The sequence below is a fragment of the Panulirus ornatus genome, chromosome 65, assembly GCF_036320965.1.
Source record: "Panulirus ornatus isolate Po-2019 chromosome 65, ASM3632096v1, whole genome shotgun sequence".
NCBI lineage: Eukaryota > Metazoa > Arthropoda > Malacostraca > Decapoda > Palinuridae > Panulirus > Panulirus ornatus.
In genome coordinates, this window is record NC_092288.1 from 9,216,801 (window position 1) to 9,243,146 (window position 26,346).

The window sequence follows — 26,346 nt, forward strand, 5'->3', positions numbered from 1 at the left end:
GTGGGAGACCAAATTGGAGGTGGAAAGATGGAGTGAAAAAGATTTTGTGTGATCGGGGCCTGAACATGCAGGAGGGTGAAAGGAGGGCAAGGAATAGAGTGAATTGGATCGATGTGGTATACCGGGGTTGACGTGCTGTCAGTGGATTGAATCAGGGCATGTGAAGCGTCTGGGGTAAACCATGGAAAGCTGTGTAGGTATGTATATTTGCGTGTGTGGACGTATGTATATACATGTGTATGGGGGTGGGTTGGGCCATTTCTTTCGTCTGTTTCCTTGCGCTACCTCGCAAACGCGGGAGACAGCGACAAAGCAAGAAAAAAAAAAAAAAAGTTGATACACCAAGGCTCAACAGAAATCTGGCAGTGGTGTGGGCTTTGTGGCAGTGAGCAGTAGGTTGGTGGCAGCTACTGTCTCCAGCAGTGAAGTATACATCATACCGTTGGCAGTTAATACGCCCAGAGAGCTAAAGTCACAAAAATCGTTGCATATTCTTTCTCTATATGCTGCTAGCCATCAGCAGACTGAACTTATCACGCCCAGTGGATAGGGAAATCCAAGATTGGCTTGCATTGATTTCAGCTGGATGCAAGGCAATATCTTTGTTCTGGGTTCCAGCACATATTGGTATTTGTTGGGAAAACCAGCTGATAAGCAAGCAAAGGTGGCTGTGACTACTTTGTTTGACAATCATTTTCCTTTCCCATAAAGTGATTTGAAATCCCAGAAAAGAAATATCTGTGCGACATATGGAGACAAATCTGAAACATCAAACTGCAAGAGAATTCTAAGACCATGACTGTTGGATTACGAGCATGCACCCCAACCAGCAAATAGGTGATTCTAGCAAGAATGAGAATTGAATACACAAGAATGACTTGAGGAAGTTAATGGCAAAAGACCAACTTTCATCTTGTGAAGAGTGTCAAGTGATGCTGACTGTCGTCCATGCAGTAGAAATGTAAGTAATTGAAGCATCAAGAACAATGTTTTTACCGTCTATGATCAGGGATATATTAAGAATTGGTTGGTTATTTGGGCTTTAGATATACCTACTGCCAGGGACATTAAGGCTATCAGTGTCAAATTATAAACTCCAGTTGAAAATCTTAAAATCCCTCTTCAGATTTTAAGATAATTCTGCAACCATACCACAACTCCTGCTGCATAAATGGCCCTTAATGCCTTGGATGAAAAAGATTTTGAGAGATTGGGGCCTGACCATACAGGAGGGTGAAAAGCGTGCAAGGAATAGAGTGAATTGGAACGATGTGGTATACCAGGGTCGACGTGCTGTCAGTGGATTGAACCAGGGCATGTGAAGCGTCTGGGGTAAACCATGGAAAGTTTTGTGGGGCCTGGATGTGGAAAGGAAACTGTGGTTTCGGTGCATTACACATGACAGCTAGAGACCGAAGGTGAACAAATGTGGCCTTTGTTGTCTTTTCCTAGCGCTACCTCGGGCGCACATGGGGGGGGTCTCCACACATGCACATATTTTTTTTTTTTTTTTTTTTTTTTTTTTTTTTTTTTTTTATACTTTGTCGCTGTCTCCCGCGTTTGCGAGGTAGCGCAAGGAAACAGACGAAAGAAATGGCCCAACCCCCCCCCCCATACACATGCACATACACACATCCAGACACGCAAATATACATACCTACACAGCTTTCCATGGTTTACCCCAGACGCTTCACATGCCTTGATTCAATCCACTGACAGCACGTCAACCCCTGTATACCACATGACTCCAATTCACTCTATTTCTTGCCCTCCTTTCACCCTCCTGCATGTTCAGGCCCCGATCACACAAAATCTTTTTCACTCCATCTTTCCACCTCCAATTTGGTCTCCCTCTTCTCCTCGTTCCCTCCACCTCCGACACATATATCCTCTTGGTCAATCTCTCCTCACTCATTCTCTCCATGTGCCCAAACCATTTCAAAACACCCTCTTCTGCTCTCTCGACCACGCTCTTTTTATTTCCACACATCTCTCTTACCCTTACGTTACTTACTCGATCAAACCACCTCACACCACACATTGTCCTCAAACATCTCATTTCCAGCACATCCATCCTCCTGCGCACATCTCTATCCATAGCCCACGCCTCGCAACCATACAGCATTGTTGGAACCACTATTCCCTCAAACATACCCATTTTTGCTTTCCGAGATAATGTTCTCGACTTCCACACATTTTTCAAGGCTCCCAAAATTTTCGCCCCCTCCCCCACCCTATGATCCACTTCCGCTTCCATGGTTCCATCCGCTGACAGATCCACTCCCAGATATCTAAAACACTTCACATGCACATATTTTTTTTTTTTTTTTTTTTTTTTTTTATACTTTGTCGCTGTCTCCCGCGTTTGCGAGGTAGCGCAAGGAAACAGACGAAAGAAATGGCCCAATGTATGCACATATACATACCTATAAATTTCAATGTATACATACATATACATACACAGACATATACATATATGCACATACAAACCTCCAACAGCCAGGATCGAACCTGGGACCTCTGTGCCACAGGTGGGAATGCTAACCACTAGACAATGGGCCTGGCCCATAGCCTAGCAGTTAACATTCCCGCCTGTGGCACAAGGGTCCCGGGTTAGATCCTGGCTGTTGGAGGTTTGTATTTTCTATGAAGGTGCGCGTTCCTATGCACTTTGTTCGTATATATACACATGTACATATCCATACTTCCTCCCTTCATCCAATCCCATTGCCACCCCGCTGCACATGAAATGCGAGGTAGTGCTAGGAAAAGACAAGGCCACATTCGTTCACACTCAGTCTCTAGCTGTTGTGTAATGCACCAAAACCACAAGGGAGAAAGAATACTTCCCACGTATTCCCTGCGTGTTATAGAAGGCGACTAAGAGGGGAGGGAGCGGGGTGCTGGAAATCCTCCCCTCTCATGTTTAATTTTCCAAAAGAAGGAACAGAGAAGGGGCCAAGGGAGGATATTCCCTTTAAGGCTCAGTTCTCAGTTCCTGACGCTACCTTGCTGATGCAGGAAATGGCAAACATATGAAAAAACTTATATAGGGGATAGGGCAGAAAGAGTACTTCCCATGCATTCCCATGTGTCGTAGAAGACAACTAAAGGGGACAGGAGCAGGGGGCTAGAAACCCTCCCTCCTTGTATTTTTACTTTCTAAAAGGGGAAACAGAATAAGGAGTCATGTGGGGAGTGCTCATTCTCCTCAAAGGCTCAGATTGTGGTGTTTAAATGTGTGTGGATGTAACCAAGATGAGAAAAAAGGAGAGATAGGCAGTATGTTTGAGGAAAGGAACCTGGATGTTTTGGATCTGAGTGAAACAAAGCTTAAGGGTAAAGGGGAAGAGTGGTTTGGGAATGTCTTAGGAGTAAAGTTAGGGGTTGGTGAGAGGACAAGAGCAAAGGAAGGAGTGCACTACTCCTGAAGCAGGAGTTGTGAGAGTATGTTATAGAGTGTAAGAAAGTAAACTCTAGATTGATATGGGTAAAGCTGAAAGTGGATGGAGAGAGATAGGTGATTATTGGTGTTTATGCACCTGGTCATGAGAAGAAAGATCATGAGAGGCAAGTGCTTTGGGATCAGCTGAATAAGTTTGTTAGCAGATTTGATGCAAGAGACCGGGTTATAGTGATGGGTGATTTGAATGCAAAAGTGAGTAATGTGGCGGTTGAAGGTATAACTGGTGTACTTGGGGTGTCCAGTGTTGTAAATGGAAATGAAGAGTTTGTAGATTTATGTGCTGAAAAAGGACTGGTGATTGGGAATACCTGGTTTAAAAAGAGAGGGTATGTAAATAGAAGGGATGGCCAGAGAACATCATTGGATTACTTGTTAATTGATAGGTGCATGAAAGAGAGACTTTTGGATATTAATGTGCTGAGGGGCAACTGGAGGAATGTCTGATCATTATCTTGTGGAGGCAAAGGTGAAGATTTATAGAGGTTTTCAGAAAAGAAGAGAGAATGTTAGGGTGGAGAGAGTGGTGAGAGTAAGTGAGCTTGGAAAGGAGATGTGTGAGAAGTACGAGGAGAGATTGAGTGCAGAATGGAAAAAAGTGAGGGCAAATGACGTAAGGGGAGTGGGGGAGGAAGGGGATGTATGTAGGGAAGCAGTGATGGCTTGCGCAAAAGATGCTTGTGGCATGAGAAAGGTGGGAGGTGGGCAGATTAGAAAGGGTAGTGAGTGGTGGGATGAAGAAATAAAGTTGTTAGTGAAAGAGAAGAGAGGCGTTTGGACGATTTTTGCAGGGTAGTAGTGCGAACGACTGGGAGATGTATAACAGAAAGAGGCAGGAGGTCAAAAGAAAGGTTCAAGAGGTGAAAAATAGGGCAAAAGAGAGTTGGGGTGAGAGAGTACCATTAAATTTTAGGGAGAATAAAAAGATGTTTTGGAAGGAGGTAAATAAAGTGTGTAAGACAAGAGAACAAATGGGAACATCAGTGAAGGGGACTAATGGGGAGGTAATGACAAGCAGTGGTGAAGTGAGGAGATGGCATGAGTATTTTGAAGGTTTATTGAATGTGTTTGATGATATAGTTGCAGATATAGGGTGTTTTGGTCGAGGTGGTCTGTGAAGTGAGAGGGTCAGGGAGAATGGTTTGGTAAACAGAGGTAGCGAAAGCTTTGCAGAAGATGAAAGCTGGCAAGGCGGCGGGTTTGAATGGCATTGTAGCGGAATTTATTAAAAAAAGGGGTGACTGTGTTGTTGACTGGTTGGTAAGGATATTCAGTGTATGTATGGATCATGGTGAAGTGCCTGAGGAATTGGCAGAATGCTTGCATAGTGCCATTGTACAAAGGCAAAGGGGCTAAAGGTGAGTGTTCAAATTACACAGGTATAAGTTTGTTGAGTATTCCTGGGAAATTATATGGGAGGGTATTGATTGAGAGGGTGAAGACATGTATAGAGCATAAGATTGGGGAAGAGCACTATGGTTTCAGAAGTGGTAGAGGATGTGTGGATCAGGTGTTTGCTTTGAAGAATGTAGGTGAGAAATACTTAGAAAAACTGATGGATTTGTATGTAGCATTTATGGATCTGGAGAAGGCATATGATGGGGTTTATAGAGATGCTTTGTGGAAGGTATTAAGAGTATATGGTGTGGGAGGTAAATTACTAGAAGCAGTGAAAAGTTTTTATCAAGGATGTAAGGCATGTGTACGAGTAGGAAGAGAGGGAAGTGATTGGTTCCCAGTGAATGTCAGTTTGTGGCAGGGGTGCTTGATGTCTCTGTGGTTGTTTAATTTGTCTATGGATGGGGTGGTTAGGGAGATGAATGCAAGAGTTTTGGAGAGAGGGGGTAAATATGCAGTCTCTTGTGGATGAGAGGGCTTGGGAAGTGAGTCAATTGTTGTTCGCTGATGATACAGTGCTGATGGATGATTCTGGTGAAAAACTGCAGAAGTTGGTGACTGAGAGTAAACATGAATAAGAGAAGGTTATTAGGTTCAATAGGGTTGAGGGACAAATTAATTGGGAGGTAAGTTTGAATGGAGAAAAACTGGAGGAAGTGAAGTGTTTTGGATATCTGGGAGTGGATTTGGCAGCAGATGGAACCATGGAAGTGGAAGTGAGTCACACGGTGGGGGAGGGGCGAAGGTTGTGGGAGCATTGACGAATGTGTGGAAGGTGAGAATGTTATCTCAGAAAGCAAAAATAGGTATGTTTGAAGGAATAGTGGTTCCTACAATGTTATCTGGTTGCAAGGCATAGGCTATAGATAGGGTTGTGTGGAGGAGGGTGGATGTGTTGAAAATGAACTGTTTGAAGACATATGTGGTGTGAGATGGTTTTATCGAGTAAGTAATGAAAGGGTGAGAGAGATGTGTGGCAATAAAATAGAAGATATGGTGTATTTTTAAAGTATTTTATCATTACGTATGAGAACACTTACATGATGAATTTATGATTTTACAGTTTTTCAAAAGATGTACACCTGTTGATGTGGCAGGGAAATTCAAATATTTAATCAGTCATATTGCAGAGTAACTAGAGAATCTGTTCACTTATCAGGTCCAGTAGCTTTGACCAGGGCTGCTAACTGTTGCTCTTATCCCTTCATAGGCATGATAGGCACTGCCCTATCTTGCCTGCCTACTGGATATTCATGTGAGACAGCTGCTACTGTTGCTGTGTCAGTTTGTCTCACAACTGTTGAAAGGTAAATTTCAGGATGTCCCTCACCTCCTGTTACTGGGTCAGGCTGTCCCATATCTGCTGCTGTTGCTGCATCAGGTTATCACTGGTCTGCTGCTGCTGTTGCTGCATCAGGTTATCACTGGTCTGCTGCTGCTGTTGCTGCATCAAGTTATCACTGGTCTGCTGCTACTGTTGCTGCATCAGGTTGTCACTGGTCTGCTGCTGCTGTTGCTGCATCAGGTTATCACTAGTCTGCTGCTGCTGCTGCTGCTGCTGTTGAGTCATCTTATACATCTGCTGCTGTTTCTGTGTCAGGTTGTCACTGGTCCAGTGCTCCTATTGAGTCACACCATATATCTGCTAGTGTTACTGCATCAGGCTGTCACTGGTCTTATGTTGTTTCTTGGTCAGACTGCCAGATGGTCCTGGCTCATGGTTCATACTTCCTCTGGAGAGTATGACATCTTATCTTCCACTAAGAATACTTTCATGCTACCAGTCGTTACATTGCACTTTCACGTTTCAGGCTGATGGATCTTGCTACATTAGTGTAATGATTACATGAAAGTAGGCGTGAACAGTCTGAAGTTGGGTCATACAGTACTAAACTATCTTTAAAATGATGATATGTGTGTATATTCAATCACAGTTCAGTTGGAAAAACATTCACAGGCACGGCCCACCTCTGTTACAAGCATGCACAGCTTTCTCCAAATTATATCAATAACTAAAGTAGTTGGTTTAGTCACACTGACAGTCACATTTGATGGTAAGACTAACTAATTGCTATCAGTGCCTAGATATTTATAGCCTCACTCCATGAAACAGTCCAGACAACTATGGTTGAAGATAATGCAATTCAACATGCCCTGTGAGCTTAGCAATAGTCATCAGTGGGCAGGAAATCAAAAGTTACTACCCTGCTCTTTGTTCCCTATGGGAAAAACATTCACAGGCACGGCCCACCTCTGTTACAAGCATGCACAGCTTTCTCCAAATTATATCAATAACTAAAGTAGTTGGTTTAGTCACACTGACAGTCACATTTGATGGTAAGACTAACTAATTGCTATCAGTGCCTAGATATTTATAGCCTCACTCCATGAAACAGTCCAGACAACTATGGTTGAAGATAATGCAATTCAACATGCCCTGTGAGCTTAGCAATAGTCATCAGTGGGCAGGAAATCAAAAGTTACTACCCTGCTCTTTGTTCCCTATGGGCAATGGCATTAGCAATTATAAGCATAAAAAAAGTTTTAACGTATTTTATGTTCTTCCTTTTTCATCTTATTTTGACTTTCCTCTGTACTGCAAGCAGGCTTCTTTTCATATTAAACTCTGAAATTTAGAAGTAGATTAAATATAAATCTATTGGTGTGATTCCTACTCTATTTTCTTTTTCTCTCCCCCACTACAACAGAGAACTTGTTGGTGGAATGAGATCTGCAAGGAGGAGTTCCAGATGGAGTTCCGGTGCAGGTGTCCCCGCTGGTCCTTCTGTCGCTCTCCAGGGAAATACTACAATGCCTACTGCAGTGTAATGTCCTCAGGTTACATATGGATGCAGCCCAGGTTCTCTGGAGGACACTATAAGTATGGAAGGAAGTAGATTCATGATTAAGGCATCATCGTCAGACAAGAGGGAAATATTTGTTTAGATGTCATCAAAAATGAGTCGTGATTGTTCAAGACATTATCAGTGAAGGACCAAGACTGACTGTCAGTGCACTGTCGTTGAAATAGTCAGACTATTTTGGTCAAGGCATGGAAAATCACATTCCAGATTGGCAAGGCATCTCACCAGTAGACATCAATCCATACTGACTACTAAATCAGTATTTCAAGGTTTCACAAAATGCTTCTCATCACAGATCATCTCACACACATAAATGTATTTCCTCCCCATTATTCATAGTATTATCAAAATCACTGAGCTGTTAATTTTACTTAGTTCCTTAAGAAAGGAGGACTGTGATTAGACGTAAAGCTGAATTATTTCTGGAAATTGCATTACAATTTTTTTTATTTTGTTTTGTCCCTGAGATGAGGCAGCAGTCAACAAAATGTGTGATAAGGCATCACAATATTATGCATAACCCTCTCATTGTACAAGTTATAACAGGAATGAGTTATATTATTTTTGTTATGACTTTATGTTTTCTTACTTTGCAAAGACAGAGGTATGACATTTTTCATGAATATAGACTTTTATCTAAAAATTATTCTGCATTGAATAACTAGAAGTGATTTGGGAAAGTTAAATAGGATACAGAAAGATGTAATAAATCAGATGTAGAGTGTTTCAACTTTTTGATAGGTCTCAGGATGAGATGAGATAATTAAGATGAAAAGTGTTTTAGTTTCCTTTTGCTGGCCCTGGTGTTCATATCTGAATTACTGTAACATGCATACATGATGCACGATATGCATTTGTGCTACTTCCTAATTCAACAAAACTGTAAGTTTAACATAGAGTTTGTAGGCAGTCCAGAAATGATATAAGGTGCATGGAGGGTATTCAGCAAGGAAGATAAATTAAGGAAATTTAACATCCCATGCAGCTGCATGCCACCAAAAGTAAAGTACATCATGCAACTCAAAACACATTAATGGCTCATTTTAGTTGGTCTGGCCAATGGGACATGGCACTACCATTGTCTGTGTATTGTCTGCAGTGTTTTTATTTACGTCATCTGTTGACTGCCAGTGAGATTCAAAATGGTTCCATACAGTTGTCACAGATCTGTAGTTTGAAAAAAGGATAAAAATGGCCAGAGATACCTAAGATTTCATTGCTTTCCAAAAAAACATGGTGTTGATTGACTGTGTGTTACATGAATAAGTAAAGAATGCCACAATATAACAATGGAACCTAGCAGCTGTTAACAAAATTTACCTTAGCATGTTTATAAGCCCATGGTCATCATTGTTTAATCTATCACATTGAAAGCAAATCCTACAGATGTATAGTCAAATGCATAAGAGGACTAAACTCAGCAAATTAAAAATGTGTGTTGTTTCTACATGTTTTCAGATTTTAGTTATCTTTTTGGTAATACATATTTGTTTGCTATGTTTAGATCTCTTATCTGGAGATTTGCTTGTAGCATGTAATAATTCCTTGAGCTTTGTACATTTCAACTTGCATGTTATTATGGTATTTCACAGTTACTGTATGTTGTTATACACAATTATCCATGCAAGTTGGTATACATTTGAGGGTAGTAGATGGTAGGAAGACATTGATCAGAGAGGTATACTACCAGAACTATGCACCGGGGTATTGGGAGGGTTAGTGACATCTACTTAGTAAACCAGCACATCAGGGGCTGTCAAGTTGCATTCCTTTGACCCAGGTAGCTGTCTTTTCTTTCTGCCTCACCCACACTTGAAGTACTGGCTTTTGTCCACAAACATACAATCTCTCCATGTCACACATAACACTTTACAGTACTTAAAACACTTATTAGGAAGGTTCATTAGGCAGGAGCATTAGGTAGTAGTAGTTGGTAGAAATGTTAGGTAGGAGCCTCTAGAAACACTGCACTAGAGTTGCCCTCTGCCAGTGGCCTGTATTGGGCGAGGCACTAAAGGCCAAGAAGTGGCACTGGAGTTTACAAGTTATAGAGACTCTTTTGCCATGGCTACCCCCTTGAGGGAGTGCTTTGGGGGAACGGGCATCAAAGATGTACCTAGGTAGATAGATAGGTATATGCTACCTGTCTGTTTGTACATAAAGAATGTGTATGTCTTTCTATGCAGTTGCTTGAGTATTTGCTTAATTGCTTCATATTGTTGTACTGCATAAATTGTGTATACTGTACATGTACATCCCTCTGTCTTTGCATGAATGTTCATATTTGTTTACAGCCTGATGAATTATTTTTTTATTGTTATGTATTAACAATTCCTACACAAACTTCCTATATATTAATATATATATATATATATATATATATATATATATATATATATATATATATATATATATATATATATATATTTCTTTTCTTTCTTTCATACTATTCACCATTTCCCGCGTTAGCGAGGTAGCGTTAAGAACAGAGGACTGGGCCTTTGAGGGAATATCCTCATCGGGCCCCCTTCTCTATTCCTTCTTTGGTAGTGCAAGGAAACAGACAAAAGAATGGCCCAACCCACCCACATACACATGTATATACATACACGTCCACACACGCAAATATACATACCTATACGTCTCAACATATACATATATATATACACACAGACATATACATATATACACATGTACATAATTCATACTGTCTGCCTTTATTCATTCCCATCGTCACCCCACCACACGTGAAATAACAACCCCCTCCCCCCGCATGTGCGTGAGGTAGCGCTAGGAAAAGACAACAAAGGCCACATTCGTTCACACCCAGTCTCTAGCTGTCATATATAATGCACCGAAACCACAGCTCCCTTTCCACATGCAGGCCCCACAGAACTTTCCATGTTTTACCCCAGACGCTTCACATGCCCTGGTTCAACCCATTGACAGCACATCGACCCCGGTATACCACATCGTTCCAGTTCACTCTATTCCTTACAAGCCTTTCACCCTCCTACATGTTCAGGCCCCGATCACTCAAAATCTTTTTCACTCCATCTTTCCACCTCCAATTTGGTCTCCCACTTCTCGTTCCCTCCACTTCTGACACATATATACTCTTGGTCAATCTTTCCTCACTCATTCTCTCCATGTGACCAAGCAATTTCAAAACACCCTCTTTTGCTCTCTCAACCACACTTTTTATTACCACACATCTCTCTTACCCTATTATTACTTACTGGATCAAACCACCTCACACCACATATTGTCCTCAAACATCTCATTTCCAGCACATCCACCCTCCTCCGCACAACTCTATCTATAGCCCACGCCTCGCAACCTTTATAACATTGTTGGAACCACTATTCCTTCAAACATACCCATTTTTGCTTTCCGAGATAATGTTCTCGACTTCCACACATTCTTCAACGCTTCCAGAACTTTCGCCCCCTCCCCCACCCTATGATTCACTTCTGCTTCCATGGTTCCATCTGCTGGCAAATCCACTCCCAGATATCTAAAACACTTCACTTCCTCCAGTTTTTCTCCATTCAAACTTATCTCCCAATCGACCTGTCCCTCAACCCTACTGTACCTAAAACCTTGCTCTTATTCACATTTGCTCTCAGCTTTCTTCTTTCATACACTTTACCTAATTCAGTCACCAGCTTCTGCAGTTTCTCACCCGAATCAGCCACCAGTGCTGTATCATCAGCGAACAACTGACTCACTTCCCAAGCTCTCTCACCCACAACAGACTGCATACTTGCCCCTCTTTCCAAAACTCTTGCATTCACCTCCCTAACACCCCCCATTTATAAAGAAATTAAACAATCATGGAGACATCACACACCCCTTCCGCAAATCAACATTCACTGAGAACCAGTCACTTTCCTCTCTTCCTACACATACACATGCCTTACAACCTCGATAAAGGCGTTTCACTGCTTCTAACAACTTGCCTCCCACACCATATATTCTTAATACCTTCCACAGAGCATCTCTATCAACCCTGTCATATGCCATTTCCCGCATTAGCGAGGTAGCGTTAAGAACAGAGGACTGGGCCTTTGAGGGAATATCCTCACCTGGCCTCCTTCTCTGTTCCATCCATTGGAAAATTAAAAAAAACGAGTGGGGAGGATTTCCAGCCACCCGCTCCCTCCCCTTTTAGTTGCCTTCTATGACACGCAGGGAATACGTGGGAAGTATTCTTTCTCCCCTGTCCCCAGGGATATATATATATATATATATATATATATATATATATTTTTTCCTTTTCTTTCATACTATTCGCCATTTCCCGCAGTAGCGAGGTAGCGTTAAGAACAGAGGACTGGGCCTTTGAGGGAATATCCTCACCTGGCCCCCTTCTCTGTTCCTTCTTTTGGAAAATTGAAAAAAAAAAACGAGAGGGGAGGATATATATATATATATATATATATATATATATATATATATATATATATATATATATTTTTTTTTATACTTTGTCGCTGTCTCCCGCGTTTATATATATATATATATATATATATATATATATATATATATATATATATATATATATGAGAGTTGGGGTGAGAGAGTATCATTAAATTTTAGGGAGAATAAAAAGATGTTTTGGAAGGAGGTAAATAAAGTGCGTAAAACAAGGGAACAAATGGGAACTTCAGTGAAGGGGGCTAATGGGGAGGTGATAACAAGTAGTGGTGATGTGAGAAGGAGGTGGAGTGAGTATTTTGAAGTTTTGTTGAATGTGTTTGATGATAGAGTGGCAGATATAGGGTGTTTTGGTCGAGGTGGTGTGCAAAGTGAGAGGGTTAGGGAAAATGATTTGGTAAACAGAGAAGAGGTGGTAAAAGCTTTGCGGAAGATGAAAGCCGGCAAGGCAACGAGTTTGGATGGTATTGCAGTGGAATTTATTAAAAAAGGGGGTGACTGTATTGTTGACTGGTTGGTAAGGTTATTTAATGTATGTATGATTCATGGTGAGGTGCCTGAGGATTGGCTGAATGCTTGCATAGTGCCATTGTACAAAGGCAAAGGGGACAAAGGTGAGTGCTCAAATTACAGAGGTATAAGTTTGTTGAGTATTCCTGGTAAATTATATGGGAGGGTATTGATTGAGAGGGTGAAGGCATGTACAGAGCATCAGATTGGGGAAGAGCAGTGTGGTTTCAGAAGTGGTAGAGGATGTGTGGATCAGGTGTTTGCTTTGAAGAATGTATGTGAGAAATACTTATGTGGAAGGTATTAAGAATATATGGTGTGGGAGGCAAGTTGTTAGAAGCAGTGAAAAGTTTTTATCAAGGATGTAATGCATGTGTACGTGTAGGAAGAGAGGAAAGTGATTGGTTCTCAGTGAATGTAGGTTTGCGGCAGGGGTGTGTGACGTCTCCATGGTTGTTTAATTTGCTTATGGATGGGGTTGTTAGGGAGGTGAATGCAAGAGTTTTGGAAAGAGGGGCAAGTATGCAGTCTGTTGTGGATGAGAGAGCTTGGGAAGTGAGTCAGTTGTTGTTCGCTGATGATACAGCGCTGGTGGCTGATTCATGTGAGAAACTGCAGAAGCTGGTGACTGAGTTTGGTAAAGTGTGTGAAAGAAGAAAGTTGAGAGTAAATGTGAATAAGAGCAAGGTTATTAGGTACAGTAGGGTCGAGGGTCAAGTCAATTGGGAGGTAAGTTTGAATGGAGAAAAACTGGAGGAAGTGAAGTGTTTTAGATATCTGGGAGTGGATTTGGCAGCTGATGGAACCATGGTAGTGGAAGTGAATCATAGGGTGGGGGAGGGGGTGAAAATTCTGAGAGCCTTGAAGAATGTGTGAAGTCGAGAACATTATCTCAGAAAGCAAAAATGGGTATGTTTGAAGAAATATTGGTTCCAACAATGTTGTATGGTTGCGAGGCGTGGGCTATGGATAGAGTTGTGCGCAGGAGGGTGGATGTGCTGGAAATGAGATGTTTGAGGACAATATGTGGTGTGAGGTGGTTTGATCCAGTAAGTAATAATAGGGTGAGAGAGATGTGTGGTAATAAAAAGAGTGTGGTTGAGAGAGCAGAGGAGGGTGTTTTGAAGTGGTTTGGTCACATGGAGAGAATGAATGAGGAAAGATTGACCAAGAGGATATATGTGTCAGAGGTGGAGGGAATGAGAAGTGGGAGACCAAATTGTAGGTGGAAAGATGGAGTGAAAAAGATTTTGAGTGATCGGGGCCTGAACATGCAGGAGGGTGAAAGGCGTGCAAGGAATAGAGTCAATTGGAACGATGTGGTATACCGGGGTCGACGTGCTGTCAATGTATTGAACCAGGGCATGTGAAGCGTCTGGGGTAAACCATGGAAAGTTCTGTGGGGCCTGCATGTGGAAAGGGAGCTGCGGTTTCGGTGCATTATTACATGACAGCTAGAGACTGAGTGTGAACGAATGGGGCCTTTGTTGTCTTTTCCTAGTGCTACCTCTCACACATGAAGGGGGAGGGAGTTGTTATTTCATGTGTGGCGAGGTGGCGATGGGAATGAATAAAGGCAGACAGTATGAATTATGTACATGTGTATATATGTATGTGTCTTTGTGTGTATATATATGTGTATATTGAGATGTATAAGTATGTATATTTGCGTGTGTAGACGTGTATGTATATACAAGTGTATGTGGGTGGGTTGGGCCATTTCTTTCGTCTGTTTCCTTGCGCTACCTCGCAAACGTGGGAGACAGCGACAAAGCAAAGTAAAATAAATAATGAAAATATTATATTTATTTATTTATTTTGCTTTGTCGCTGTCACCCGCGTTAGCGAGGTGGCGCAAGGAAACAGACAAAAGAATGGCCCAACCCACCCACATACACATGTATATACATACACGTCCACACACGCAAATATACATACCTATACGTCTCAACATATACATATATATACCACACAGACATATACATATATACACATGTACATAATTCATACTGTCTGCCTTTATTCATTCCCATCGTCACCCCACCACACGTGAAATAACAACCCCCTCCCCCCGCATGTGCGTGAGGTAGCGCTAGGAAAAGACAACAAAGGCCACATTCGTTCACACCCAGTCTCTAGCTGTCATATATAATGCACCGAAACCACAGCTCCCTTTCCACATGCAGGCCCCACAGAACTTTCCATGTTTTACCCCAGACGCTTCACATGCCCTGGTTCAACCATTGACAGCACGTCGACCCCGGTATACCACATCGTTCCAGTTCACTCTATTCCTTACAAGCCTTTCACCCTCCTACATGTTCAGGCCCCGATCACTCAAAATCTTTTTCACTCCATCTTTCCACCTCCAATTTGGTCTCCCACTTCTCGTTCCCTCCACTTCTGACACATATATACTCTTGGTCAATCTTTCCTCACTCATTCTCTCCATGTGACCAAGCAATTTCAAAACACCCTCTTTTGCTCTCTCAACCACACTTTTTATTACCACACATCTCTCTTACCCTATTATTACTTACTGGATCAAACCACCTCACACCACATATTGTCCTCAAACATCTCATTTCCAGCACATCCACCCTCCTCCGCACAACTCTATCTATAGCCCACGCCTCGCAACCTTTATAACATTGTTGGAACCACTATTCCTTCAAACATACCCATTTTTGCTTTCCGAGATAATGTTCTCGACTTCCACACATTCTTCAACGCTTCCAGAACTTTCGCCCCCTCCCCCACCCTATGATTCACTTCTGCTTCCATGGTTCCATCTGCTGGCAAATCCACTCCCAGATATCTAAAACACTTCACTTCCTCCAGTTTTTCTCCATTCAAACTTATCTCCCAATCGACCTGTCCCTCAACCCTACTGTACCTAAAACCTTGCTCTTATTCACATTTGCTCTCAGCTTTCTTCTTTCATACACTTTACCTAATTCAGTCACCAGCTTCTGCAGTTTCTCACCCGAATCAGCCACCAGTGCTGTATCATCAGCGAACAACTGACTCACTTCCCAAGCTCTCTCACCCACAACAGACTGCATACTTGCCCCTCTTTCCAAAACTCTTGCATTCACCTCCCTAACACCCCCCATTTATAAAGAAATTAAACAATCATGGAGACATCACACACCCCTTCCGCAAATCAACATTCACTGAGAACCAATCACTTTCCTCTCTTCCTACACATACACATGCCTTACAACCTCGATAAAGGCGTTTCACTGCTTCTAACAACTTGCCTCCCACACCATATATTCTTAATACCTTCCACAGAGCATCTCTATCAACCCTGTCATATGCCATTTCCCGCATTAGCGAGGTAGCGTTAAGAACAGAGGACTGGGCCTTTGAGGGAATATCCTCACCTGGCCTCCTTCTCTGTTCCATCCATTGGAAAATTAAAAAAAACGAGTGGGGAGGATTTCCAGCCACCCGCTCCCTCCCCTTTTAGTTGCCTTCTATGACACGCAGGGAATACGTGGGAAGTATTCTTTCTCCCCTGTCCCCAGGGATATATATATATATATATATATATATATATATATATTTTTCCTTTTCTTTCATACTATTCGCCATTTCCCGCAGTAGCGAGGTAGCGTTAAGAACAGAGGACTGGGCCTTTGAGGGAATATCCTCACCTGGCCCCCTTCTCTGTTCCTTCTTTTGGAAAATTGAAAAAAAAAAACGAGAGGGGAGGATATATATATATATATATATATATATATATATATATATATATATATATATATTTTTTTTTATACTTTGTCGCTGTCTCCCGCGTTTATATATATATATATATATATATATATATATATATATATATATATATATATATATATGAGAGTTGGGGTGAGAGAGTATCATTAAATTTTAGGGAGAATAAAAAGATGTTTTGGAAGGAGGTAAATAAAGTGCGTAAGACAAGGGAACAAATGGGAACTTCAGTGAAGGGGGCTAATGGGGAGGTGATAACAAGTAGTGGTGATGTGAGAAGGAGGTGGAGTGAGTATTTTGAAGTTTTGTTGAATGTGTTTGATGATAGAGTGGCAGATATAGGGTGTTTTGGTCGAGGTGGTGTGCAAAGTGAGAGGGTTAGGGAAAATGATTTGGTAAACAGAGAAGAGGTGGTAAAAGCTTTGCGGAAGATGAAAGCCGGCAAGGCAATGGGTTTGGATGGTATTGCAGTGGAATTTATTAAAAAAGGGGGTGACTGTATTGTTGACTGGTTGGTAAGGTTATTTAATGTATGTATGATTCATGGTGAGGTGCCTGAGGATTGGCTGAATGCTTGCATAGTGCCATTGTACAAAGGCAAAGGGGACAAAGGTGAGTGCTCAAATTACAGAGGTATAAGTTTGTTGAGTATTCCTGGTAAATTATATGGGAGGGTATTGATTGAAAGGGTGAAGGCATGTACAGAGCATCAGATTGGGGAAGAGCAGTGTGGTTTCAGAAGTGGTAGAGGATGTGTGGATCAGGTGTTTGCTTTGAAGAATGTATGTGAGAAATACTTAGAAAAGCAAATGGATTTGTATGTAGCATTTATGGATCTGGAGAAGGCATATGATAGAGTTGATAGAGATGCTATGTGGAAGGTATTAAGAATATATGGTGTGGGAGGCAAGTTGTTAGAAGCAGTGAAAAGTTTTTATCAAGGATGTAATGCATGTGTACGTGTAGGAAGAGAGGAAAGTGATTGGTTCTCAGTGAATGTAGGTTTGCGGCAGGGGTGTGTGACGTCTCCATGGTTGTTTAATTTGCTTATGGATGGGGTTGTTAGGGAGGTGAATGCAAGAGTTTTGGAAAGAGGGGCAAGTATGCAGTCTGTTGTGGATGAGAGAGCTTGGGAAGTGAGTCAGTTGTTGTTCGCTGATGATACAGCGCTGGTGGCTGATTCATGTGAGAAACTGCAGAAGCTGGTGACTGAGTTTGGTAAAGTGTGTGAAAGAAGAAAGTTGAGAGTAAATGTGAATAAGAGCAAGGTTATTAGGTACAGTAGGGTCGAGGGTCAAGTCAATTGGGAGGTAAGTTTGAATGGAGAAAAACTGGAGGAAGTGAAGTGTTTTAGATATCTGGGAGTGGATTTGGCAGCTGATGGAACCATGGTAGTGGAAGTGAATCATAGGGTGGGGGAGGGGGTGAAAATTCTGAGAGCCTTGAAGAATGTGTGAAGTCGAGAACATTATCTCAGAAAGCAAAAATGGGTATGTTTGAAGAAATATTGGTTCCAACAATGTTGTATGGTTGCGAGGCGTGGGCTATGGATAGAGTTGTGCGCAGGAGGGTGGATGTGCTGGAAATGAGATGTTTGAGGACAATATGTGGTGTGAGGTGGTTTGATCCAGTAAGTAATAATAGGGTGAGAGAGATGTGTGGTAATAAAAAGAGTGTGGTTGAGAAAGCAGAGGAGGGTGTTTTGAAGTGGTTTGGTCACATGGAGAGAATGAATGAGGAAAGATTGACCAAGAGGATATATGTGTCAGAGGTGGAGGGAATGAGAAGTGGGAGACCAAATTGTAGGTGGAAAGATGGAGTGAAAAAGATTTTGAGTGATCGGGGCCTGAACATGCAGGAGGGTGAAAGGCGTGCAAGGAATAGAGTGAATTGGAACGATGTGGTATACCGGGGTCGACGTGCTGTCAATGTATTGAACCAGGGCATGTGAAGCGTCTGGGGTAAACCATGGAAAGTTCTGTGGGGCCTGCATGTGGAAAGGGAGCTGCGGTTTCGGTGCATTATTACATGACAGCTAGAGACTGAGTGTGAACGAATGGGGCCTTTGTTGTCTTTTCCTAGTGCTACCTCTCACACATGAAGGGGGAGGGAGTTGTTATTTCATGTGTGGCGAGGTGGCGATGGGAATGAATAAAGGCAGACAGTATGAATTATGTACATGTGTATATATGTATGTGTCTTTGTGTGTATATATATGTGTATATTGAGATGTATAAGTATGTATATTTGCGTGTGTAGACGTGTATGTATATACAAGTGTATGTGGGTGGGTTGGGCCATTTCTTTCGTCTGTTTCCTTGCGCTACCTCGCAAACGTGGGAGACAGCGACAAAGCAAAGTAAAATAAATAATGAAAATATTATATTTATTTATTTATTTTGCTTTGTCGCTGTCACCCGCGTTAGCGAGGTGGCGCAAGGAAACAGACGAAAGAATGGCCCAACCCACCCACATACACATGTATATACATACACGTCCACACCCGCAAATATACATACCTATACATCTCAATGTATACATATATATACCCACACAGACATATACATATATACCCATGTACATAATTCATACTGTCTGCCTTTATTCATTCCCATCGCCACCCCGCCACACATGGAATAACAACACCCTCCCCCCTCAGGTGTGCGAGGTAGCGCTAGGAAAACACAACAAAGGCCCCATTCGTTCACACTCAGTCTCTAGCTGTCATGTAATAATGCACCGAAACCGCAGCTCCCTTTCCACATCCAGGCCCCAAAGAACTTTCCATGGTTTACTCCAGATGCTTCACATGCCCTGTTTCAATCCATTGACAGCACGTCGACCCCGGTATACCACATCGTTCCAATTCACTCTATTCCTTGCACGCCTTTCACCCTCCTGCATGTTCAGGCCCCGATCACTCAAAATCTTTTTCACTCCATCTTTCCACCTCCAATTTGGTATCCCACTTCTCCTCATTCCCTCCACCTCTGATAAATATCCTCTTGGTCAATCTTTCCTCACTCATTCTCTCCATGTGACCAAACCATTTTAAAACACCCTCTTCTGCTCTCTCAACCACACTCTTTTTATTACCACACCTCTCTCTTACCCTATTATTACTTACTCGATCAAACCACCTCACACCACATATTGTCCTCAAACATCTCATTTCCAGCACATCCACCCTCCTGCGCACAACTCTATCCATAGCCCACGCCTCGCAACCATACAACATTGTTGGAACCAGTATTCCTTCAAACATACCCATTTTTGCTTTCCGAGATAATGTTCTCGACTTTCACACATTCTTCAAGGCTCCCAGAATTTTCGCCCCCTCCCCCATCCTATGATTTACTTCCACTTCCATGGTTCCATCCACTGCCAAATCCACTCCCAGATATCTAAAACACTTCACTTCCTCCAGTTTTTCTCCATTCAAACTTACCTCCCAATTGACTTGTCCCTCAACCCTACTGTACCTAATAACCTTGCTCTTATTCACATTTACTCTCAGCTTTCTTTCACACACTTTACCAAACTCAGTCACCAGCTTCTGCAGTTTCTCACATGAATCAACCAACAGCGCTGTATCATCAGCGAACAACAAATGACTCACTTCCCAAGCTCTCTCATCCACAACAGACTGCATATTTGCCCCTCTTTCCAAAACTCTTACATTCACCTCCCTAACAACCCCATCCATAAACAAATTAAACAACCATGGAGACATCACACACCCTTGCCACAAACCAACATTCACTGAGAACCAATCAATTTCCTCTCTTCCTACACATACACATGCATTACATCCTCGATAAAAACTTTTCACTGCTTCTAACAACTTGCCTCCCACACCATATATTCTTAATACCTTCCACAGAGCATCTCTATCATATGCCTTCTCCAGATCCATAAATGCTACATACAAATCCATTTGCTTTTCTAAGTATTTCTCACATACATTCTTCAAAGCAAACACCTGATCCACACATCCTCTACTACTTCTGAAACCACACTGCTCTTCCCCACTCTGATGCTCTGTACATGCCTTCACCCTCTCAGTCAATACCCTCCCATATGATTTCCCAGGAATACTCTACAAACTTATACCTTTGTAATTTGAGCACTCACTTTTATCCCCTTTGCCTTTGTACAATGGCACTATGCAAGCATTTCGCCAATCCTCAGGCACCTCACCATGAGTCATACACATTAAATAACCTTACCAACCAGTCAACAATACAGTCACCCCCTTTTTTGATAAATCCCACTGCAATACCATCCAAACCCACTGCTTTGCTGGCTTACATCTTTCGCAAAGCTTTTGCTACCTCTTCTCTGCTTACCAAATTATTCTCCCTAACCCTCTCACTTTGCACACCACCTCGACCAAAACACCCTATATCTGCCACTCTATCATCAAACACACATATATGTATATATATATATATATATATATGGGGATAGGAAAGAAAGAATACTGCTCACATATTCCCTGAGTGTCATAGAAGGCAACTAAGATGGGTGGGAGTGAATGGCTGGAAATCCTCCCTCCCTGTATTATTTTCCAAAAGAAGGAACAGAACAATGAACCAAGTGAGGAATTTTCCCTCTTAAGATCTGTCGTCTTTTTGTGATGTTACCTCGCTCATGTGGGTAATGGCGAGCATATATGAAAAAAATGCATGATACATATCTATACCTATGATGCCCATTCCCTCCGAGAACTTGCATCAAGTGATGGCCACTACAAAAGAGTCTCCATTTATCCCTGTCCTGACATGTCTCCCTCGCATGCACCATTCCGTGCATTCTTTCACCATTTCTCTCCCTCTGTTATTCCTCCACTCTTTCACACCAACCCCTTTAATTGTACTATCATACACTTATCTTGTAAACTCCCAGTCTTGCATTCTTTCACATGCCCATACCACCTCTAAGTATTATGTTTCACCCATTCTACCACTTCACAATTCATTCCCTGTGTATTCCCTGCCATACCATATCTCTCATACACCCATACACCCCTTCATTTCTTTCTTCATTCCATCTAGTCACACTACATGCTCTTCTCAAGTGGCTCATTTCCACAGCCACGATTCTTGACCTCTGTGACTCATCTGTGTCCATGCTTTGGCTGCATAGGTCGTGGTTGGGAAAACTATGCTGTCCCTTAATCATCTCTTCACTTCCACACTTACACTTGGACCCTTCATTATTCAATTAAGGGACCCAGTGACTCTTCTACCCTGTACTGCTCTCTTCCTTATCTCTCCTTCCATATCACAAAGCTTATCCAAGACAGCTCCTAAATACTAAAATTCTCTCACTTCTTTCAGTCTCTCTCTCTCTCTCTCTCTCTCTCTCTCGTATCCAAAGTACAATTTAGTACACTTTCTTCTTTCCCTCTATATAGTTTTGCAAAATCTCTACTTTCACTCTGTTTCCTTTCAAACGCCATCACTTTACTTGTATTTACCTTCAGTCACATACATTTACACACATCATAAAACACACTTATAACCTTCCACATCTTCTCTTCACTCTCAGAAAACAACACAGTATCATTTGCAAACAGGCTTGCCACTATCTGGGTACCATATTTCACAGCCACACTCCATTTCTGCTTCCCTTTTCCCTAGGTTTGCTTTTATCCTTCCATATGTATATATTAAAAAGCCATGGTGACATCACACAGCCCTGTGTCACACCCACATGTATCCAAAAACTTTCGCTTTACTCTCCATCCACTCTTACACATTTTTCTCCTCTATGGAAGGCTTTTACACCATTCCACAGTTGTCTCCCTACACCACATATCCTTAACACATCCCATAAAGCATTCCACTCATCTCTGTCATATGCTTTCCCCAGATTCATAAAAGCTGCATACAACTCCTTACTTTTTGCCAAATACTTTACAACAAAAATCTGATCCACACATGCTCTACATTTCCTAAAAACCACTTGCTCCTCACTTATTCTGCATTTTGTCACTTCCATCACTCTATCAATTAACATTCTTGCATACATCCTTAGCACCTTTGCCTTTGAATAAAGGAAGAATATTAGCTTTCAAGCAATTCTTAGGTACAACTTTTTGTTTCCATGCTAAATTACATAGATGCATCCACTGTCAAACTTTCTCCTTTCTTCAGCACTTCAGCCGTAATCCCCTCCACTCCAGCGGCCTTTCCCATCTTCAGCCTTATTATTGCCCTTCTTACCTCCCTTTTTGCTATAGATACTTGCACTTGTAATCTTCTTTCATATGCATATGACAACTGCTGCCTATCCTTCTACCACATTCGTCAGTTTTTCAAAATGCTCTTTCCATCTTTTGATTCAGCAATTCCCCTTTGTTACTTCTCACATTATTTCCTAGAAGACCAGACTTGGTGATGGAATTTTACTGGAGCAATAAATGTGTATATGCGTTATTTCATTATGCCCAGCATCAATCAGTAAGCTACGATTTTTTACCAATATAAGCTGCCTTAAGTATCAGAGGTGTTGGCCTTTGGTGGTTAAAGTTTGTACACCCCTGCTGCTCAAAGCAGATATATTCCTGTACAGGTTGAACCTCTTTAATCCAGCAACCTTGGAACCTGGCCATTGCCAGAAAACAGGGAATACCCCCATAAGGGAACTCTGTGTAAACCTATTGGCAACTGCTACTGCTAGCTCATCCCACATGTTGCTTTGCTATCAAAGGTAGAACACAAGCTTGAAATGATACAACCATTAAATCTCAAAAACAGGCTTTTATTATATCAGGAAGCATCCAAAGACTCCTACATATCTTGGGCAAGGGTTGTTGGCATATGACAAATACAGGGCAGATGCATTCGCATAGTAAATTTGTTATGGGACCAAGTTCATTCACAATTGTTGCAGCTTTGTGAGTAAATGTAATGAACACCAATATGATGGTAGTTGGCTTTGGTTGCTAGTAGTCATAACAGCTTTAGTTGTCTATGAAAACTTTGGCCCACTATGACTCCCAGAAATGCTTACACCATGTTGATGGAGCTTAAACCATTTTATAAGTGGTCTAACTTTATTCCAGGCACCTTTCTCAAGTTTTCTGAAACTTTAATTTGGCTTTCATTTTCAGAAACAATATAGGCATGATTTTGTCACCTTATATATGATGACAGTGCCTGCCCATTTCATTCAACTTTTGGCATTTTTGTACTTTTTTGTGGCATGTATTATCCATCTCATGCATTGAAATTTTATCCCTCCTGTTACAGAAAGTTTTGTAACTATTGCAATCCTCCTACAAAATCATGGTCCAATCATCCTTCTTACTGTTCTTTTTTCATCAGTATTTGCATTCATTTTATGGTTTTCATGGTCCACAACGTTGTTGAAATCTCTAATCCTTAATTGAAATACACAGACATGAATGGGAAGAAGAAAAGGGAAAGTATGAATTTTGGAGAAAGTAGAAATCCTGTCTCAATAAATGTGCCAGATCAAAGTTATCAAGAAAGTTTAGAATTCAATAAGGTTTGAAGTGCCTGTCTTACTACTGATATGTAGGTCCTTAAATCCATGGTACCTATCCCTTGCCTCTTCATTACTGGTAATAAACTTTAGAAACGTCTATCAGTTAGTGTAATTCTTGCCAGAACTTTTATATGAGTGCTTCAGTATATTCCGGCTTTACTTCATATTAATTCCTCAGATGACACTTAATCCATTCAATATCTTCCTAATACCTCCAAAATTTTAAACTACCCTAATTTTATTTATATACTAGTTATTCTTCTTGGAAGAACAGCATTATACAGCCATCATAAGCACTATATACAGTATGTGCATATATACACTCACACATGCACACATACATACTCTAGAAACTGAATGTGAACGAATGGGGCCTTTGTTGTCTTTTTCTAGCACTACCTCACACACATGAGGGGGGAGGGGGTTGTTATTTCATGCGTGGTGAGGTGGTGATGGGAATGAATAAAGGCAAACAGTATGAATTATGTACATGTGTATATATGTATATGTCTGCATGTGTATATATGTATACATTGAGATGTATAGGTATGTATATTTGCGTGTATGTGGACGTGTTTGTATATACATGTGTATGAGGGTGGGTTGGGCCATTCTTTTTCGTCTGTTTCCTTGCGCTACCTCGCTGATGCGGGAGACAGCAACAAAAATAAAATTATATATATATATATATCAGAAAGGATCACAATTGAGTGCGTAATCAAGTATATTCTTATAAGATGGGGAAAAGACGGCAAGTTCCCAAGTGCACTTTCGTTAATAATTGCATCCTCGGGGGAGATACCGGGGAAATAAAACAGTTAATATACGACGAAAAAGGTAGCTAGAACGCCATTTGGTGAACAAGGTCAGGTGCGTTCAACGCTGGCAATATGCGTAACATAAATTCATTATTTGGAAAAGAAGGGGAAGTGTTAGAAATTTTATCAACAATAAAGCTATTCAATTTTTATAGACCTTCACTAATGTTAATATGACAATTCTTTGTGTATTTAATTATAGAAGATTCAGTGATATTTCGTGTGGTACAAGAGTTCATAACCGAGTTGCCATTGCTCCAGTCAATACAGTTATCATAATTTTAACATGATTAAACAAGGCATTTGATTATTGTCCTGTTCTAATACTATATTTGTGTTGCTTTAGATCCTCACCAGTCTGACCAACATAAAGCTTATCACAATTTCTACATGTACTCTGTAGATGCTTCCTGCAGAACTTTCTGGTGAGTTTCTGAGGATGTTCTTTATAGGGTTGTTGTTGCTGAAGGCAACATTTACATTAAAGAATTTAAGTAACGTGGGAAGTAGAGTAAAATTATTACTAAAAGGGGAAACTAAATGGTTCTTGGTGTCAAGGGGAGGTTTAGGTATAATATTATTTCTTTGCCGACTTGAGGGATTTAACAATGAAAGATCTAGGATACTTTAACTTGGATCCAATAGAATATATCTTCTCAAACTCATCATCAATAAACTCTGGACTGCTAATACGTAATGCTCTAAGGAACATAGACTAGAATGATGATAATTTAACTCTATTTTGTTGAAATGAGTAATAATGGATATATGGGCATACATTGGTAAGTTTTCTGTATATGCTAAACTTAAAATTGTTTCCATCCATATGAATCACACGATCTAAAAATGGTAACATCATATCATTTTCAATTTCTACAGTAAAACTGATGGATGGTGCTAAATTGTTAAGTAAAAGGAGAAATGTTTGTAATTTTCATTTGTTGCCAAACATAAAAGAACATCTACATACCTACACCAAACTCCATTAGAGGGTAAGACATCCTTTAGTAACTTTGTTTCAAAGAATTCCATGTAAAGATTACTTAATACAGGTGAAAGAGGGTTACCCACTGCCATACTAGATTTTTTAGCATAATATTCTCCATTAAATTGAATTACACAGTCTTTTATACACAATTTTATTGATGCAATAAAAACAGACTGAAACAAGTAAATGAATTCTTTGAAACAAAGTTACTAAAGGATATCTTACCCTCTAATGGAGTTTGGTGTCAGTATGTAGATGATGTGTGTGTTTAGCCAACAAATGAAAATTTACAAACATTTCTCCTTTTACTTAACAATTTAATACCTTCCATCAATTTTACTGTAGAAATAGAAAATAATGGTATGTACCCGTTTTTAAAAAGATTGCATGATCCATAAGGATGGAAACAAGCTTAAGTTTAACATATACAGAAAACTTACCAATGTATATATATCCATTACTACTCAGCTCAATATGACAGAGTTGGCAAAAAAATAACTAAAGAATTATACCCCAAACACTCCTTGAAGCCAAGAACGTCTTAGTTCGCCCTTTTAGTAATAATCTTACATTACTTTCCAGGTTATTTAAATCCTTTAATGAAAATGT

At 40.9% G+C, this 26,346-nt stretch overlaps 1 protein-coding gene across 1 annotated transcript in view; it reads left to right on the forward strand.

Annotated features, from left to right (window-relative positions):
- The window catches only part of LOC139746398 (uncharacterized), a 31,562-nt gene extending 22,633 nt beyond the window's left edge, over positions 1-8,929 (forward strand). Inside the window, exon 3 of the mRNA XM_071657609.1 lies at positions 7,570-8,929. Within this exon, the coding sequence (XP_071513710.1) occupies positions 7,570-7,758 (189 nt within the window). The 3' untranslated portion in view covers positions 7,759-8,929. The remainder of the gene's footprint in view (positions 1-7,569) is intronic.
- The last annotated feature ends 17,417 nt before the right edge of the window (positions 8,930-26,346 follow it).